This window comes from Cebidichthys violaceus, unplaced genomic scaffold (genome assembly GCF_023349555.1).
Source record: "Cebidichthys violaceus isolate CVI_PGR_0920_01 unplaced genomic scaffold, fCebVio1.0.p SCAF_29, whole genome shotgun sequence".
NCBI classification, from domain to species: domain Eukaryota; kingdom Metazoa; phylum Chordata; class Actinopteri; order Perciformes; family Stichaeidae; genus Cebidichthys; species Cebidichthys violaceus.
The window spans coordinates 416,006-437,077 of record NW_027176472.1 but is presented as its reverse complement, the minus strand read 5'-3'; the positions used below and the strand labels follow the sequence as shown (position 1 = coordinate 437,077).

Below are 21,072 nucleotides of genomic sequence, written 5' to 3'. Positions count from 1 at the left end.
GAACTGCTATTAAATATATACGAGAATGTACAAAGACAAATGTTAAGTTTCTTTCATCCAACTTCAGTTGGAGAATTACATCAGAGGCGAGAGAGTCTCTCGAGGGACCGCTGTGACGTAAAAACGTGAGGCTCGTGCTGCTGCCAGTACTTTGTCATCGCATGTTTTTGCATTTCAACAACAACGTGCAGACTTCAAGCATCTTCTCTTATTCGCTAGTTTGAGTTATCAGTTGAAACGAATCAATGCCCCCTTCATCACTTTGTCTTAACATTGGTCTCCGTTGATGCAGTCATCTGGTGAACAAGCAGGTGACTAATTCAAAAATGTAATTGGATTTTTAGATTCGACGGGCACGTATGTCATTATGAAGCTTTTTTTTTTTTTTTTTTTTTTTTTTCCATTTGTGCATGAAAAACAAATCAACTTAAAACTCCCCCAGGCAGAGGAGTGTAACTAAAGCTGCAATAAACATCTGTACAATTCCTTTCCCCGAGCCTGTGTGAGGTTCGCTCTCCTTGCAAAATCCATTCTTGCACTCTGCAGCGTATTAAAGCCCGGCTTTTTTTTTTTTTTAGGGCAGCATATTCGTGCACCATTCCTTGCTTCCAGAGGAGTCCATTTTTTCCAGCCACTATATCCGGGCCATACCATCCATTGTAAAGTGAGTTTTGTTCAAAACTGATAAGTGCGAGGGTTAGTACAATAATCCTCTTCTCAAGCTTAAAGATCTAGAAATGCTCCATGATGTTCATTTCCAGCTCGGCTGAAAACACATTAGCGCTACGGAGGTCTGAGTATATGCATCCCTGAAACGTTCATGCCTGGTGAATTTTGAAAGGAAGATAAACCAATTTTATTCTCAGGGCGACCCTTTCACGGCTGCGGTTCGTGGACGTTCTGTACACTGTAGTTTATAGATGTAGGAACTTATTAACCAGCTTTTCCCATGATGTATAAGCTGCTCTTGCTCTCACATCAAAGCTGACTCAGTTAAAGAGAAGATCAATATTCATCTTAAGACAATTGCAGAAATCTGCATACGATTTGAGGCTATTACCTGATATGGCCTTCTTGGGTTTGAGCACATTTAAAAAATGACACGATTACGTTTAAATATCATGATAACATTATCACTTATCTTTGCTAAGAGTCTTAGCTTCGCGGGACCGGCTGCTAACAGCTAATGTTAGCTTACCTTGTCAAACAAACAGGACTTTCGCCCAGGAGGCGACTATTTGTGTCAAAAAATCAGATTCTCGAGAGTAAGCTTTTCTATACATGAATTAAAAAAAGGTCCGCTACCCATTTGCATCACTGGGCTGTTGATTGGCGTCAGATCACGTTTGCACCATTGATGAATTTCTCCATAACGGGAAATAGCCCTCCGTGAGGACGTCAACACCGTGAGGATTGAGCTACACGCCCCAAAGCACGCCGCTCAATTATCACCGGCCGATCACGTGGGATCGTTAGAGCCAGATGAACGACGCCGGGCGCCGGGGGGTGAAACCACAAGGCCAACGCAATATAGCGATTTTAAACAAATCTGATAATCGAATGCGCGCGAGAGGGCAAGGGGGTTCACAACGGGCCTAATGTGTATCGAGTAAAAAAGAAGGAGGGTTTTATCAGAAGCCAGGACCAGATAGAGCTTTTTATTTATCTCGATTCGTGTAATACCTGTTGATTAAACAGCCTGAGCGATTCAACTGATGCTCTCTGGTGACCCCTCCTATTTGTAAAGGAGACAAATTAAAGTCCTCCATCAAAATGTGATCAATGCCAGAGAGCCTCTGGCTGCAGTGGGCACCATGGTATAATGAAGCTATTTTTCAACTTAACTGCACGTGAAATGAACGATGGACTATTGACGATTTTCCTGTTCACTCGTTGCCTCTTTTTGTGCCGTCTTTCAATTTGAGAAATTAACCTTAATTTAGTCTTCTTTTACAGCAGTCCTTTCACAGAATAATTACCGTGGCTACAATGTTTGCAGTATTTTTTTAATATATTTTGTTGATTGATTTATTCATTGGTTCAATCCCTGATTGATTAATTGATCGGTGACTAACTGAAACTAAAATTGTGGATCCATTTTGACGGGCCTAATTAGGGTCAGTGAGATGAATTTAACATAGTTTATAAAGAGCCTTCTGGAACATTCTTAATTACACTTAATTAAAAAAACAAACAACTGTGTTGCTTGTTGACTATGAACAATGAAGTTATTGGATTAAGTGTGCAGCACATTTTTAAATATCTAATGTTGCAGTGACAAACAATGGAAACGCATCGACAATAAAGACTAATTTCCTTTTCACCGAGGTCAGCATTAAAGCTTCCCTCACAAAAACACAGCGCCACAGCACTACTAGTGGTCGAAAGTCCAAAGGGCACCTTTAATGCGTGCGCTAACATCAGCACATATTATGAGCCTTAAACAGTAATGCATTGATTTATTAAGCCTTATTTGGTAACTTGTCGATCCGTCTATTTTTTATTCAGTTATTATTGCATTACGTGTCGAGAATATCCATAAAGTTGAAAGTGGAACATTATACAGCACTGTACTTTGTACGGTATATTTGCCATCTAATATCCCTTATGTGATATTTTTAAAGATTTGTGTAATGTCTTTGCTATTTAGGTTTCAGGCAGCGGTTTGCTAAATCATTGCTGTAGGTTTCCACTCCTGATAAACTCATGCCCTTCTTTATGATCTATATTCAGTGAAAAATAATATTTCCATCCCCACTGGGATGAGGTGAGCTCCCCTCATTTACATTCAGGATGATATTGCTAACCTTTTCTGAGTGCCACATACAACACTAAGGCGGAAGTCAAAATGCAATATTGCCTGCGATTGGAAGTCCTTTCGCAGACAATGGCTTACTTTAAAAAAATAAATAAAAACGTCCTTGTTGAATGGATGCTACGTTCCTATTATTTCACACCAGCGCGGCAAAAAAAAATAAAATGTCTGCTTATGGCTCCTAATCTACTGGAGGTTGCTCCTTTCTAAACTACGGCTTTCATACTGCCCCAAATACATATGAATAAGGACTTCACAAAGGCAGCTTTGGCATGCATCAAAAGTTCTTAATAAGATACTTTACCTGCAAGGCACCCCATAAGTGACTGCAGCACCAGCAGTTTCCATAGCAACATCATCTTCAATTTTTGTAGGGTCAAAGTAGTCTCACATCCAATCGCAAACGTATGGAATCCGACTTGCACCTTCCTGGTTTCCCAGTCTGTAGAAACAAGAAGAAGAGAGAGAGATGAGTGAGGTGGCCAGGCTCTCATTAGCATGTTCCTGCTCAGCATGCACATTTAACAAAACACCAAAAGACAGCGGGAACGTAGAAAGAGCGCAGCGATAGTATCAATTATGGACTGCTCATATACTAAATTTAAACCTGTGAGTAAATGGCGTATTTACTCAACCACCCTTTAAAGTCTTTTGATCCCTCTTCATCAACAAATCCTACAGCGCAACTCACTCCAGTTCCCACTTCTCTCAAAGTTGCCTCCACAGGATAAAAGAAGAAGGGGTTTCAGTTTTGGGACGATGGTGGACACATTAACACAAAAGATCTCATATGCATTCATTTTCATATCGCCGGCAACTCCAGGGACAGCTACTTTTAAGTCGATATGAAAGCAGAGCCACTCCTTTAAGTTCTCCTAGCATTGTTCCTGCTTGAAGCCTCGCAGCTTTTAGACTCATGAAAGGGCAAAGACAAACGATGAAAAAACGCCCCGAAAAACATCTCGAAGAATTTCATAACAGTTGTGTGCTTTTCCCTCAACACAGGCAATATCTCCCCGGGGTGAGGATTAAAACTTGAAAGTTGTTTTTGAGTGTCAAAAAGGCATCCGCTCGCAGCGTCTCAAACCTACGGAAGCCCTGAAAGTCAAGTAAGAAAACAAAAAATGTAGTTATCCATTTTCTAAATGTGATCAATATTATATTTATGGCTTAAGAACAGGTCAAAAACGGTTTTGCCAGCATAATTTTTCTGAGTTTGTAATTTTTATTTTCATCTGTGAAAACAGAAAAAAATATATTTCGCCAGGTGGATTTATGTTATCTAAATAGGACTAAAAGCATTCCTTGTTTTATGTCTTAATGCACTCGCATAACTTGCATATAATATTGTATATGTAAATTGTTTGCGAGCCTCTGAACGGAGGCGTTTATACTCGGCACGCTGCGTTAATCGCCGAAACGCTAAAGGACGTACAAATAAAATGTGCCGTGAAGAAGCGAAAAGAAAAGGAGTTTAACTGATAGATATGCCCATAGACTGAGGGTTTAAGTAGCAAAAAGCCATAAACCAACCTCCTCAAAGGGATTGTAATCGTATGTAAACTCATATCTCATATTCATGGGCCACATTATTGCTTTTGTACAAGCCTTGTTGTGAAAAAAAAAAGTCTAGTATTAAAAGCATTATAACGAAACAAAAGGTTAGATATCCTGTAAACAACCTGATTTGGCTGGCAAAGTGCACACACTCAAATGAAGATTTTTAAGACCACATGTTTCTGAAGCATTTAAAAGCAAATTGTCCTTCTTTGAATAATCCCTAGACATGTAAATAGTGCTTACATCAGTCAACTATTTGTTACAGCCACGTGATCGTGCGCCAAGTAAACACACCACCAACACTCGCACCGCGTGCTGCACATGACTACTTCACTTTATGGCGCGCGCACCTCGCACCGACTTCACAAGATTAGTTTTGAGAAATATATATTTAGGTCGGACTTCCGTACACCCCAGTAACAGGAAAGAAGCTGGAGGTACGAATGAGGCTGAGGTGTAGAAGACAATGTGTTAAAAAGACTGTCAGTGCTCATGAAGGGGTCGAAAAGGAAACTCAAACTTTATGACGTGGTTTTGTTGGGGACAGACTACAACACAGTCATCATCTTGATACATTACATCGTCTGCGCTAATAAAAACAGGTTACGTTACACTAGTTGGCATGTGAATGGTATTTTACATGTTCTTGTTTCATTAAAAATAAAGTTTGCAGTGTCAAAAGAAAATAGTAATGGAATATATATATAAATGAAATGAGACAAAAGGAGTGAAAATTCAATTGCATTTCTACTCCTTTTGTCTCATTTCACTTTGTGACGTATACGTTTGGAGATCTAAAGATCTAAAGAGTATGTTTTCATGTCATGTCTCTACAAAGTTAAGGCCTTTGTCCTCAATGGCCTTCATAGAAATCACTTCTTTTTTTTAAAGATTATCTCTTTGACCTTTTGCCTCACTGGACAGTAAAAGTGTGAGAAACAGACTGGAAAGATGGGGATACGACATGCAACCAAGGCCCGTGGCTGGTATTGAACCGCACGTTAAGGTTATATGGTACGCCCCTTAACCACGAGGCTGCAGGGTGACCGGCGGCCGTCACTCTGAGCCGGCATTCAGACAAAAAAAAAAGCTTATGTAAAAATAAAAGTAAAGCTGACATTTTGTTTGTGACAGTCGTTGGCCGTGTGAGTCGTACCGTTAGTCACGTGATTCGTTAGTGTTGTTAGTCACGTGATTCGTTAGTGTTGTTAGTCACTTTAGTTTTTAGCCATTTGATTTGTTAAGTGTTGTTAGTCCCGGGAGTTGTAAATGTCGTTAGTCACGTGAGTCGTTAGTGTTGTTAGTCCAAGAGTCGTTAGTGTTGTTAGTCATGTGAGTCGTTAGTGTTGTTAGTCACGTGAGTCGTAAGTGTTGTTAGTCACGTGAGTCGTAAGTGTTGTTAGTCACGTGAGTCGTAAGTGTTGTTAGTCCAAGAGTCGTTAGTGTTGTTAGTCACGTGAGTCGTTAGTGTTGTTAGTCACGTGAGTCGTTAGTGTTGTTAGTCACGGGAGTCATTAGTGTTGTTAGTCACGTGAGTCGTTAGTGTTGTTAGTCACGTGAGTCGTAAGTGTTGTTAGTCCAAGAGTCGTTAGTGTTGTTAGTCACGTGAGTCGTTAGTGTTGTTAGTCACGTGAGTCGTTAGTGTTGTTAGTCACGGGAGTCATTAGTGTTGTTAGTCACGTGAGTCGTTAGTGTTGTTAGTCACTTGATTTGTTACTGTTGTTAGTCACGTGGGTCAGTGTTGTTAGTCACGTGAGTCGTTAGTGTTGTTAGTCACGTGAGTCGTTCGTGTTGTTAGTCACTTGATTCGTTACTGTTGTTAGTCACGGGAGTCGTTAGTTTTTTCATCACTTCAGTTTTTAGCCATTTGATTCGTTAGTGTTGTTAGTCACGGGAGTCGTTAGTCACGTGAAATGGTAATCAGTGAAGTTGGCATCAACCACGTGCAAAATGACGCTACAGTAGTATTTAGCGCGTCAGTCTTTAGCTGAGTACCGTTAATTGACCCGTTGGTGTGAGAATGCGTTGCCTATCCCAGGCTGAACATTCAAATTCTAACTTTGGAACCAATTTGATATAGGTTGAAAGGGGTTGCTGAATGAAGCGGGATGTAAATAGGGCACTCGGAAGAAGTGAGGGAAGAATACAAAAAAAAAAAAGTTTGAGGAAATGTCAGAGAGTGCCTCTGGAAAAAGCTGCACTGATGTCAGAATTAAAGCAACGCAACCAGTTAAGAAGAGAAACCTTCCTCTTGCAGAGCTTCACTAGGAAACAAGCAGCTTTAATGCCACGTCTCCTGGGTGAAAAATATATTTAGAGTTGAGGCATGTTCGACAGAAACCTCTCAAAAAATTACAACTATTTGTGTAATTTTGCAGTTACGGAGAGACAAAGAAGAACAATGTTATCCCACCCCTGCTGTGATTCAGCATAGACAGCACAAAGTAAAACAGAAAAAAGAAAAGAAATGCGATAAAGAGTGAAACAAACTCAGTGAAAAACACACACAAAAAGGAACTTGAAACTGTTTGAGTAGGCCACCTTCTCATTAATGTGAGATGCTCTACTTCCCGGCTCTGTCTCCTGTCTCCACCTACAGAAAAGACGCCTTTTATCTCCACACATCATATAGAGAGTTGTCGGAGTCTGTCTTGGGTACATCAATGGTGCAAGGCTGCTGCGCCTTACTCTTAGAGAGCGGTTTTATGCATATGAAAGTGTGTCTTATGAAAGCGCCGAGCCCTGTGCCTATTAGGCTAATGCCTGTTGTGTCTGCTGTGATGGTTTCCTTTTAGCATGTCACATCAGCGCTAATTTGATCGGTGGAATTAGTAGAAAACATTTAGCGTGACGCACAGGGGCATGAAAAGCAGAGCTCTGTTTTGGGGGACAATCCTAACCGTACGACGTACCCAGTAGCTAATGTGAACAGACGGAAAGGCCATAGAAGTGTATACCCTTTGCAATTTCAACAAGTTAAAAAAAAAAAAAAGATGTCCTGCAATAAAGGCCCTTTTAAGAACAGTAAATATGTTAAATCTTGCTGCACAACCAAGCACAACAATACTCTCACTGATCCACTGTGTTGCTCAGTGCAACCACAACCCAAAATGAAATATGCATACACTGGGAATAACGTGGCCACGATGTATGTATTTATAATGTATGACAAAAAAAGAACAGACAACATGCGAGTTGTGATTGTGGTGACGTCACTTTTTCTGTATGCTGTAGAGATTGTAGATTTGTGATTTATGGCTATACAAATAACATGTAAATTTAATTAAATGACTTCAGCTCCAACGAGAGTCCATCCCGTTTCCTAATCAACTATTGTAGTCAGTCTATTGCCTCCACACGGCTCTCAACATGGCGACTGCTGAGCCAGCGGCTAGAAGCCAACAGCTCACAGCCGTCAAGCTAGCAGCTTGTAGAAGACTACATAGGCAGAGGGCCTGCAGGCAGACAGACAGACAGACAGACAGACAGACAGACATGTAGAGAGGCAGGTAGGTCGTCCAATCACTACAGATGCATGATTTCTTTTGTCAGAGCATTTCATTCAATAATTGCTTTAGGGATGTTACGAGAATTCCAGCCAGCAAATATAACAAAAGAAAGGTTTCTGAAATCCATTACCTGCCCTCGATTCAATGCATTGATCTGCATCGTTATGGTGGCAAATCTCGTTAGAGGACACTCATAGAGCAAGCGGTTACTGTTACTTCTCTACTACTGCTGCTGCTGCTGCTTTTGTTAAGGTCTGTTTCTGCAGGTCTGAGTCTTGCTTCGGCTCCCTCCACCCCTTTTTTCCCCCCAACTCGACCTGATAAAGCACCCGGGCGGCTAAAGATAACACACACCGCCTCACAAACTCGCTCTTGCCTATTGCCGCTGTAATCTATTTAGTTACTTGATGCTGGGGAAAATGGAAGTTGATCTATGTTCTGGATACGCGGAGCATATCCAGCTGCGCCCTTGTTAACGAAGGCACCGGCGAGGTCCGCATGCAGGGGCTTAACTCGGGCTCGCGATGGTTACGTCGTGACACATTCCTCTTGCGCACTCATTTACAAGGACCACATTTTTGGAGGCGCTTAACAAGCAGAAGCAAAAGATGCCAAAAGGACTTGAGAGAAGAATTAAAAAGGTTGACGCTCTGTAATTGTTAAAAATACTCTGTGCACGGCAGTATGAACTATCTGTGGGTCAGAGTACAACGATTCAAATATTGCAAAAAAGGATGAATGCATTCCTCCCCACTGCCACTGTAGTACTACAATTAGAACAGTACTACTACTGCAATACAGCTGCTGCTATTACTGCTACCAATACTACCACTATTTCTGCAAGGACTTATACTACCACCACTATTACTTACAGGTATACAACTACTGCGACTATTGTTATTGCTAACTGTGGATACTTCTACGACTACTAACAGTAATAACTACATTAATAAAGTAACTATAACTCCCATTTTTTCCACTTCTTGTCATTGACTGATTTCTTGCCATAATTCCCATGGGTTCAATACCACTCAGATGTTATACAGAGCAAATACTGCAACTTGCCTGTGGCAAATGGGAATGATTGACGATGCTTCAGGGTATAAGGGGGGGGGGGGTTAACTGAATGTTTCACGAGCAAAACCAGGACAATAACCACCAAATGTAAACCCAGAGATCATTCTGTACTTACACATCAGTCGCAAGGTTGTTCTGAGAAGAGCTACTGTGACAATAGGAATAGGTTTGTGTAAATTTGTGTAAAAATGTATGCATGACAAAGTATTCACAACATTAGAAGCTACCTGCTATAAAGTCTTCGAGCAAAGAAATGAATCCATCTATGCAGAAATTGCTCCTTTTTATACCTGGATCCATAGATAGAAATTCCCCGTTTTTGTTCCCCTCAACAACTACGCACCCATGTTTGCTGCCCAAAATTTGGCAATGCAGAGAACAGTCCAGAATCGATCCACTGCAAACGCTTGCTCCAAGAGGAAGCCGGTGCAGAATCGCGCCTTGAATTAAATTAGCTCGGAAGGAGATAACACGTTTGGTTAAATGTACCGCACCGGTCCGACGATATCCATCGTCCAATGTTCAAGGATATCAGGGCGGAGAGCCAAGCAGAACCAGCGGTGATCAAAAGGGACAGTTTGGCTTTAATAGAGGCATGTCTGCCAGGTGCTTTATTAACAGCTGTAGAGAGGATGCAGCCACGGCCACATAGTTGGGGAGTTATTTCAAGTCAAATTGGCTCACATTCACTAACTTTTTTTTGGTGCTTTTATAAAGCTTTTGAATGAAATGTGATCCATGCTCACACGCTGTGCGAGAAGCACAAAAGTGTTATTTTGACCTGTTCTGACAGCAATTCCTCACCACGCATTATCAGGAGGACGGAATTCAAATTGAATATTTTTTTCTCTACATACAAATGTTTCTGTATTTGAGAAGACTATGGAAATGTGACGTAGAGAGATGGGAGCAGTCTCTGAAATCGGCGCCTACTATTTGAACCAACACTTATCTAGTCAGTAAAACACAAAGGTATTTATTTTAAACGGGTATGAATCTTGAGAGGACGTCATTGGAAACTGTTTGAGAACGGGCAGGCACTTTGAAAAAAAACACTTGGCAAGTGATTGGATGGAACCATCTGTCAATCAAACTCTTGCCGAAGGCCATTCGGGAGAAGAGTAAAAACATTTCCCATCGAGAAAAGCCTCTAGTGTTGTTCTTTGCTCTCCAGTTCTGTTAGAACCGATACCATTGCAGCATCCGCGCCAACATCTTCGGGAGCCGCCATTGCTGTTTTTCGAACGTTCACCTCGCCGCGTCGTCTCGCGCGCACCTGAGCTCTGCCCCCTCGCTGCCTGTAGCTCCGCACAGGATGCCGATTGGTCCGTGCACCGGCTTGTCGGAAAACAAACGCATTCCTTGAAGCCTGACGAGATGGATTTCCGTGTGAAATGTGATCCGGCGATTGTCGTTGCGACCTGGTGACATCGTGAGAATCCATCTTCCGTGCAAAGACTGCCGAGACTGTCAAGTTATAATTTCTTTTAAATGTTATCACTACAACAATTGGTCAGTTATCATTATTTAACCACATATTAATCGTTTCAGCACCCCATATCTTTCCCTTTACAAAGAGTAAGTCAGCAGCACCTATCTCAGCAGCGATCATCAAACCTGAGCACATTTAATTAGAAATGCTGTAGTTGTTGCAGCTCAAACGCTGAGCTACACGCAGCGAGGGCTGAGATACCAAAGCCCCGTTGATAGAGATTACAGCGTCTCTATGGGAAACACAACATTAGAAAAGTTGTACAAGGTCGTGTGCATTTAGTCTCAAAGGGAAAACGAGAAACTCAGCATTGTCTTCTCTATGATTCCATATAGAGTAGAACATTGAAGGGCCATGAGTGTACGAGAGAGAGAGAGAGAGAGAGAGAGAGAGAGAGAGAGAGATTTAATGGGAGCAGAAGAGGAACTCAGTTGAGGTAGTATAGACAAACACAGGACTTTCACCCAGCAGACATATGTTCATGTGCGTACTTAACTTAAGGTACGTAACAAACATACTTATCCCAAACATACATGATCTTTACCTAAACTTAACAAGGTAGTTTTGCTCAAACAGCGACCATGTCACAATGTTTCACAGGGTTTAGACTGTTAGGTTTAGTCACGAGGAAGTGTTGATCTCCTGCCACCAGTGGCCACACCCAGCGGAGCACCTGCAACACATTTTGTCAAGTTGACTTTATCAATAAAAGACCATTTAAATCAAAGAATGAAAAACACCCAAGGTCCCTGAGCAAGCAGGGGCAGTCTACTGCGACGTCCCCACGAAACAGCTCTCTACCGTCGACACACATCACTGCTGATGTGGGTGGAACATCCAGACGGTTCAGAATTGGAGGGGTGACTTTCCCAAACTGTATCGTCCTGCCACATCTCAAGTGCCAGTCCAATGTTGAGAACTCATCTAAAGAAAAGAATGAGCTTGTGCTTGAGCAAAGGGGACTTCTTTGAAGAGAAAAAAACCTTCTTTGGTTCAAAGTAAGTAGGCTTGACCACTGTAGATAAAGCCCACTAATGTGCTGCTTTACAAATATTTTGTGAAAGTTTTTTTCTTATCAGGGAAAACAGAAATATAGGTCAGCGTTTTTGTTTTTACTATTTTTTATGGAGTCCCAAAATTTGTCAAACATTTCAAAAATAATAATGAAAAAAAAAAACAATACAAACAGTGTGCTGACTGAAAATTGGATAACGAGAGTCGGCTTTCTTGGACATATGATTGTTTGGCACAAACTAACAGTTATGTGGATGAATGGATCCGTTTCTTATCTTATCCAAAATGAATAGTGGTCTACTCCACAGCCAAGCCAAAAAGGCATTTTCTTTTTTCTTATTGTCCTTGGTTCAAATGGATGAACCAAATAATAGAACTTTGATACAATGACGACGGTATCGCATACATCTGAAACGGTCTGCTTAACAAACAGGGTCTCTCTGGAATGCCTAATTATTTCATCTGAGAAACAGACGAGCTGCACGTTGTCCAAGCTTAACTTCACATGAGAAGGTTGTCTTCCTAGATGCAAGAGCGCTCATTAGACACCGAACAAAAAGAAACTCTTTAAAAAGGGGGACTTCAATCAGCGACAGAATGCAAGTCATGATCACAGGCGCCACGGCATTTTGTTCTACTAACAATTAGACAAACATCCACTGAGCGGCAGCAACATGTGTCCACTAATTGGCACGTTACCAAATTTGTATTCACAATCTGTGTTGCAGCAGGAAATGAATCTGATGTACCATATTGTTTGTAAATGTGGGTAAAATAATATTATCATTTAAAACTGATTGATTAGTTAATTTCAACACCATTTTTTAAATGTCCAAATATTACGGGTCACCCCGACTAGTCAACTGTTGTGTTTCTGCAGTGGCAGAAAGATGTGGCTATGAAAGAAAGGATAATTCCATTCTAGCTGTATACATATATGTATACGGCAAGTCCCGCCCCTCAAACGGAGACTGGCCAACGATAGGCCAGCTTCGACCAGGGCTTGTCAACTATCCGGCTGTGTCTCATAAACTCAAGCAGCGAGTAGCAGAAGGGGGCGGGCCTTAACAAAGAGTCAATTGCTTGGTTTCTCCCAATAAATCAAGATGTATACACCATTTGATAAATATCAGCCCAGTAATAACAGTGTTTGACAGAAATTGGAAAGGTAATGTGCTTTCAATCGATCCCCTTAGTCACCATGTAGAACTAAGTTGCACCGTCCGAACGTGCGGAACCCATCGGAGCAGCATCCTCTGGCCTCTAAACGCAGACGCAATCAGAATCAAAGTAAAACGTTTATCAATTAGAGCACTCGCATAATAAAGTAGCACTATAAGAGCGCTAAATGAAATGTAATTCATGAAAGATTCTCTAAAAGCAGCTGGGGGAGGCGGGTAGAAACAGCGGTTTGTCTCCCCGCATGTCTCAGCCTCCCGGACCATCACCACCGTCTGGTACGCTGCAGCCACCGCCGAGGAACAAGGACGTGTCGTTCGCTCCGCTGAGAGAGGGCGATCGGCTGCAATCTGCCGTCCCACCCACGACTCGTTCGCCTCCAGGTCCCTGAGGCGGGCAAGAAAGATCGGAGCCGACCCCTCTCATCCTGGAACGCAAACTGTTCCGAATCCCTTCCATCTGGCAGGAGGCTGCGGTCCATCAGGACCAAGACCTCACGCCACATGAACACTTTCTATCCATCTGGGTTCATCAATAAAGCCCAGCACCCACACTGACTCAGACACAACATCCCCGGGACAATTTCCTACTTTATAAATGTTTCTATTTTTAAATGTCCTATACTATTACACTGTTTATCGTTTTTTTGCACCATTCACCTAGTCAAATTCCTTGTATGCGTAACGTACTTGGCAATAAACAGTTCTGATTGTGATCGTCTCTCTCCCTTCGCTTCCATGTCGTCTCCCTGCTGTCTGTGGATTGCTACAATGTGTGTGTGTGTGTGTGTGTGTGTGTGTGTGTGTGTGTGTGTGTGTGTGTGTGTGTGTGTGTGTGTGTGTGTGTGTGTGTGGGGGGGGGGGGGGGGGGGAGGGGTTATGGTATAAGGACCAAAAGTTCTATTTAAAACCACATTTTCTCTGACACGTTTCAGTACCGCGGACAGAGACGCAACCACACACACACACACACACACACACACACACACACACACAAATAAAGAAAGGATTTGCTGATCAGTGAACAATAGGCAAGACCTGTCTGTTCAGATGTGACCATGGAAATAGAACCCTAGAAAACATCCATAGAGACGGAGCTCACTGGCACTCAAATGTCGTCTTTCAACATTTGGACATTCAGATGCGTTTGGGACTATTGAACGCCCTTGAGAAAGACACTTCAGACTAGTGGTACTCAGCAGCTCACGCGTCTGCGCGAGTGAAACATAATAGTACTCAGGAATGTGTCTTTGTACAAGATAAAAAATATTGTATGTTTTATCAAGAAAACACCTGGGATGATAGAACCACTTATTTTATGTAGGCCTCTAGTTTCACTGCGGTGTAGCTGTATGTGGAACACCGGCACACATCGACATGTACTGAAACAAATAACAAAATCACCTCTTTAATCATTTCCAGCCCTATGGAATATCTATAGATCCCATTTGTTTTAGCATATCCCAGTAGGGTTTAATGACTTTCCGGTGAGTGTAAACATATAATTGAGATGCTTTTATGTGATTACAAACAACAATATTATGTCTTTGTGATCAGTATCAGACAAGTATGAAAGGAAAAAGCTAATAATCCAAGTCGGGACTATCATTACTCTTTGTTGTGAAACTTATCAGTTTGAATTCATCATTTCATATATTTTCATGTAACACACCTCTGCGGTATTTCAGGCTCTTACAGCCAGTTTACAGACAACTTTGCGCTAAACTAGAATGTTTAACTCTTGAACGGTAAAAAGTGACACAAAGAAATCTTCAAAGTTTGTGATTTGCAGCTTAGTAAAGGTTAGAGTAGTAAAGGTTATGCACATAGACCGTACATTGGAAGTGGACGTCACCCATTGGTTTTAAAGCTTCAAGTTGGCTTTCTGGTGGTCATTAATCTTGGTTTTTGTCTGTCAGCATCTTTTCTTTTGCAACCAGAAGTGATACGAGATAGTGGAGCGAAGTAAAAACAAACCAAAATAAGGCCTTTTTAGTCAATTAAAACGGTTACAATTAACTCATATGAACAGAAAACACCCTTTGAAAGGGTTAACATTGTAAGACAAAAACATGGACAACCAACACCATGATAGCGACCTGTCAATCACAAGGTAGCCCCGCCCTAAAGCACTCTGCTTTATGGTCTATTTGACTCTAAATGGACCATAATTTACTAAATGAACATCATGCTGTATTGAAGAAGACTTGAAACTAGAGATTGAGACCATAAACTCATGTTTACAATGTTTACTGAGGGAATAAATCAAGAGAGAAGTAGAGTCATTTTAGACTAGACTTCTATACAACCTGACTTCTTTTTGCCACCTGAGGCGCTTCCTGTTTCAGACCTAGAGGTTCCAAGCTCTAAAATATCTGGATCCCACATTTCCCATGATGCAACGCAATAGCATTTTCCATTACACGATTCCCCACCCCACTCCGACAATGCTCAATTCTTTTCGCACCACTCCAAATTGTGATGATGATTACATCCTTAAACCTCATTGAACCCTCTGGACCGCATGATTTAGTGAATTACAGTAGTTCACTATTCAGTGACAATTCCGTCTCTGCTGTCAGTACAGAATGCTACTTCAACATACTGGCTAATCAAAATGCCATTTGAACATGGTGTTGAATTTCATTATGTCACTGCCACTTGGGTTTTTTGTTAAAATAAAAAAACAATAAAAGTCACTTTTTGAGTTAAAATAATTCCTTGACAGAAATAACTTGAGAAAACGTGTATATACACACCACTGTGGATAATATGACCTCGCTATCGCCTTCATTTCCATTTCTTGTCCTAATTTCCTCCTTTCACTAAATAACCCTCTTCTTCTTCTTCTTCTTTTAACATAATCAACAAACACCGTTTCGTCTGATGCTCCAGTTTTGAGCTCCTACACCCTTTTGTAAGCTCCAAAAGCTCCTGACAATGACGACGCATGGATATTTTGTAGTATTAGAAGAAAATACAAAGAAAACTTGTGCGTTTCTAGTTTGTTATAAAGTCTTATTTTTTGTCATGCAACTTAAGGTATTTTAGCATCAAACAATGCTCTATGTCGATATGGCATTATGTCTTGTTTTAGGTGTTGTTGCCTTTTGTTTCTTTAATTATGTATGCCTGTACTGAGGCAACTCATGGTTTTTAAATGTGCTTTATATAATTACACTGACTTGACGTACTTTAATTCATTTTTAATTGTAAGAAATAATTTTAAACATAAAGGGAGGACGTCACTTAGTCAAATTGCTTAAGCCGGCCATGTGGTCTAAGACGGGCAATTCAGTCTTTGAAAGCGAGCAAAAATATTCTGCAAAAAAAAAACAATCCAACCCCCAAAAGAGCTTGTGTTTCGTAAAGGCCACGTGCATTTAATCGACGGATATCAAGAGGGAAGCAACATGGTGCTGGGGATACATTTGTAACGTTCTTCTGAGTCCTTTGATCTTGATTCAGACGGAGACACGAACAGTGGCCTGTGGGGGGTTTGATCGGCTGCTTACGCTGCACTAAACGAGGGAGGGGAAGATGGCTCTCACACACAGGAGCCACACCCAGCGGAGCACAATACACCCCTGAACATGTGTGTGTGTGTGTGTGTGTGTCTTTGTGCGTCTCCAGTAACAACAGATTCAGGACCCGCTCCCATCCTGAGAATGTTTGGAAAGAAGATGTTTGCCGGCCTTATGTAAGCGCATTAAATAATGCAGCACTCCCGGCTCTCAGATCCACCCCCCCCCCACCCCCCCCTACTGAAGTTGGTTGCTGCTGTGTTGCTCTTATTAAGCACTCAATTAACAGCAGATCCCAAGGAGAGGCAGCGCGCAACAATGTTTGAATTAGGAAGCGTCGCCCCGGCTCAGACAGTCTGCTGAAGACTAACCCCCGGAGGACCGCGGCGGCGCCTTGGAACCAAAAGGAGCAGAAGTGGTTGGAGCATCGCGGGGCAAAAAAAAAGAAAGCAGAGGAATTATTTCCAATGTGATTGGATTACAAATGGGGCATTTACAGAACCAATAAGACTGGATAAATAGAGCAGGAAACGGGAGCCGTCTCCGTGATCCGTCTCGGCTCTTTTTCCCCCCTCCTTCAATCTGAACATTAAAAAATGAACGCAGAGATGGGACTCGGGTAAACAGCGCCGAGGATCCCCCCCCCCCCCCCCCGCCGCATTTCAGTCAAGTGTGCTTATTTCCTGACAAGTCGCGTCAGGCCTCCCAATGCACAGCGGCGTGCTCACGGGCGCTTTTGATGGCGATGACGGGGCATAGTTTTTTTGGTTTTCGTGTGATTTATACTTATTCGCCTTCCTTTTAACTGAATTATCCTTCATCCTCTCAGAAGGAAACACAAGTGGAAGATTTTGCGTGCAGATAAAAGATTTGTCTCAATTAAATCCAGTCTGTCCGGGACAGGAAACCTGAAGACAAACGGCCTTTTTGAGAGTTTTTTTTAATATATTTTTATTTTTAGACTTTTGCAGATGTGGTTCCTCTGCATTATTCTTTTTCTTTTTTTTTTTGGACTTTCCTTCCATGCCGCCTCTATGAGCCACCTTGATACAGCGACACAGAATCCATCTTATCTGTATCTGCTCCTGGAATGCGGCCTAATTATAACCATTGTATATTTTGAAGAGTTTGGCAAAGACGTAAACGTTTACTTTTCCCACCGCTCGCAGCTCGAGCTTGTCAAACAACTCCATTACGACGGATTCGAACAAGTAATGCACGGCACACATAAAAACCACACGGCACTCCGGTAAAGTGGTATCTGGGGTCTGCAGCTTCCCCGTCCATTATGGCGTCGCTGAAAATCTCACAGCGCTGTTTGCTTTGAAAAAAAAAATCCAGCAGAGTGAAGCAGCCGTGCTCAACAATTGACACCAGGCATTTGTTTTTGTGTTCGCTGCTTGTTGCGGTGTTTATCCCCGGAAAAGTGATTTCTAACCAGATCGAGCACGGGGGGGGGGGGGGGTTAATACACACACTTCAGATGCTACGTTGCCTATTAGAGTGGATGCGAGGATGATGGATGCTCGACAGCAGGTGAAGGAAGAGGAAAGAAATCAGCTACAAAAAAAAAAACGAGTTGAAGAGCACAACGGTGCAAATCTTCACGTTAAAGAAACAAGGGAACTAATGCTTGAAATATGACTCAACCGATTAATCGATTATCGAAATAGCTGCCTTATCAAGTTACTGATGACTGACTAATCAATTCATTGTAAACTGAAACCAACCAGTTTCAAGTCTTCTGTTTATTTCTTATGTCGTCAGGCCTCTGAAATGTAACCCCGTCTCCTTCCTTATTACAATACAACTAATGGGAAACAGGGTTTTTTTTTTCTTGCAGTTAAAAACACGTGGTTCATGTAAATTGAAAAAAAACACACAAAAAAACACTACAAAACTACTTGTTCATGTTAAAGCAACAGAAGTACTTGGTTAGGTGTCGTAAAACATCACGGTTTGGCTAAAAATGACGTTAATTCAAGCGACGAATTTTCAACTTTTCCCACACGGGACACAAACAGCTGTCAACCTGAGTGAAAGTCCTGTGTTTGTCTGACCCATCCGTCCACTCCGAAGTCCTCCATACGCAGATGATATGCAAACCATCATTAGACATGTATTTGTGATACGTCAAAAACAAATGTAATTTCTAATTCACAAATTTGTAGTAATTTGTAAGGCTGCGAACATGTTAGTCTAAAACACTGGGATGAACCGCGCTGAGGACTCTTGGGAACTATTGCTGGAGTCATATTTTGCTCCGACAATATTTACAGTGTTAAAGAGCGATCCACTTGTAAAAGGACTGTCAAGCCCAACGAGGTGGAAAACAGCAGCAAGATGAAGCAACAAGTAGTATATTACCCCCCCACCACCCCCACCCCCTCCGTCTGCACAGTTCAAACGAATGACCGGCTATCATGATTAATGTGAAGTGTCCATGTGGCTGTGATGATATCACCTGACAGAACAAGTCCATGTGAAGACTATACAGCTCTGTTTGTTAGAAAAGAAGGAAACAACCACACACACACACACACACACACACACACACACACACACACACACACACACACACACACACTCCCTTTCTTCTATTCCTTGAGCTACATTCCTGGAGAGCCATGAAATAAAAATGACCTTGCCGACACACTTCTTTGGATACCTCCAGCCTGGAAAAAAAAAAAAAAAAAAAAAACGCGATAAAATTTTCATGCCTCCTCTAAAAGCACCTACCGGGGGATATTTTTAAACGTCACTCCTGACGGGCGTGTTGGGCCTCCGGGACGTCACCAGCCGCTGGAGAGCCGCGTTCCTGCGAGACGCAGCCATTAGAGGCCAGTCAACGCGTTCATTAAAGCTTGAGCCTGGAGTACCTTGATCATACGTCTTGAATCTACTCCCCATTCTTTCTGTTTTTAATCTTAAATATTCATGCTTAGATCTCAAGACAGTCTGCGCTCTCATGTCTCTGGCTTTTTTGGGGGGAACTATCGGCTCCCGTGTTTCATGAAATGAAGACTTCTTAAGATGAGGGTTTTCTCTCGTTTCCCTCTGTCAACCTCTCATTCACGTTGTGTCATGCCCCCCCCCCCGGTGAGAAGCCAATGCACACATATCACACAGAGGTCACTGGAGCTGCTCCCCGGTCAGCCACAGCGGACGAATGCGCGTTTCCTCATCAGATTGGGCGCTCTGACAGGTGTCACCGTCACACCGGGGCATCTTTCCCTGACTGCTCCCCGGCTTGTTAGTTTTTTTTGTTTCCGGAAATGAAATGAATTGAGCTGTTTTGGCAGAAGCTGCCGCGTCGGATGTGCTGAAGACTACACAGATGCTCATATCTATTAAATATATTAAAAAGTAGGCTTATATGGCGTTTGCATTGGCCATCAGGCTCAGGGGGGGGGGGGGGGGGGGGGGGCAACACAGGCTGCCCATTGGGTATAAGTGACTTGACCAGCTGCCCTGGTGAGGTGAAGGCGGATTGATCTAACCGCTAACAGCAAACAAAACTTATTGGTTCATCCTTGAAGTGCATGAATCAAGGTGGGTTAACCGGTGCTGAAATATTTAAAAGGTTGCAGCGTTGGAGACTAGACGGCCACCCACACACACACACACACACACACACACACACACACACACGGTAGGTGGTCAGCACGGCGGCGGCGGCGGCATAATCAACAAAATCCGCAGGGATTATTCATGGGAGGGTCAACGCACGAGGATTACTAAACATCTGCACGGATCGGAGACACGCTCTCTGTGTGTGTCTCTCTCTCACACACACACACACAGAGACACACACACACACACACACACACACACACACACACACACTGGCAGATTACTTTGCTTCCACCATGATAGTCCCACAACAAAGTAGACGCAGGCAAATGAGATCAGCAGAGGGTGAAATTCAGAGAAGGCAATCCCGTCTGCTGCACATCGTCAAGGATTTAGCGTAATCTGTGAAAAGTTAGGATGGAGACTGGGTTTTGGAGGTGGAACTTGAAAGGTGCTGAAGTTGATATATAAGAAAATATATATATATAATAATAGTCTTACCTGTCCTCGCGGCAGCGATGTCTCCGAGGAATTCACAGCCTCAGATTAATCCGTATTGTACCACTAAACAAAATTCTGCTGCACAGACATCACTGTCGAGTCGCGGCGGCGGCGACGCTCCCGGCCACAAACCCCCCACCCCAAAAAAAAAAATAAAAAAAATTGTTGGTGCGCGCAGAAGATGCTGGCTCTGGTTTTTTTGCTTTTGTGTTGGGCTCTTACATTCGCGGGGCTGGGCCGCTCCGTGCTGCTCCGTGCGGCTCCGCTACTGGAACTCCTCCATCCCTGCCTCTCCTTCTGTCTCTCTCTCTCTTTCTATCGCTCTCTCTCTTTCTCTCTCTCTCTCTCTCTGTGTGTCAGGCGCACAAGTAGCCTAGCTGACGGCGCGGCGTCTCGCGGGTTGCTTATTGGAAAGTGAAGCCTTGGTGCGCTCACTCACTCCGATGCGTCAAGTGTCTCTCTCTCTCTCTCTCTCTTTTCCTCCCTCCCTCCTCGAACCGTGCCGGAGCTGGTGCTAGAGCGGGACGCACGAGCGCGCGGCCGTCGGGGAGAGAGAGAGAGAGAGAGAGAGAGAGAGAGAGAGAGAGAGAGAGAGAGAGAGAGAGAGAGAGAGAGCTCTGTCTTGTCTGACTGTCTGAAACCCTCCTCGCGGCTCCGGCCATCCGAGCGGAACGGACTCCTTCCTCCGAGTACTATTCCTACTCCTACTCCTACTTCTACTAGGAGCCTAGGAGTACTACTACTACTACTACTACTACTACCACCACTACTCTTTCAACACCTCCTCCCCCGCTTGCTGCTGCTGGGATGTCCAAACCGGTGGACCATG

At 42.9% G+C, this 21,072-nt stretch overlaps 1 protein-coding gene across 2 annotated transcripts in view; it reads right to left on the bottom strand.

Moving 5' to 3' along the window:
- Positions 1-20,714, bottom strand: part of LOC137880566 (contactin-4-like) — a 139,328-nt gene extending 118,614 nt beyond the window's left edge. For both annotated transcript variants that reach the window (XM_068721978.1, XM_068721979.1), the window contains exons 1-2: positions 20,244-20,714; positions 3,120-3,257 (exon numbers count right to left, since the gene is read on the bottom strand). In XM_068721978.1, coding sequence (XP_068578079.1) covers positions 3,120-3,174 — 55 coding nt within the window. In that variant the 5' untranslated portion in view covers positions 3,175-3,257; positions 20,244-20,714. The remainder of the gene's footprint in view (positions 1-3,119; positions 3,258-20,243) is intronic.
- Between the last annotated feature and the right edge of the window lie 358 nt (positions 20,715-21,072).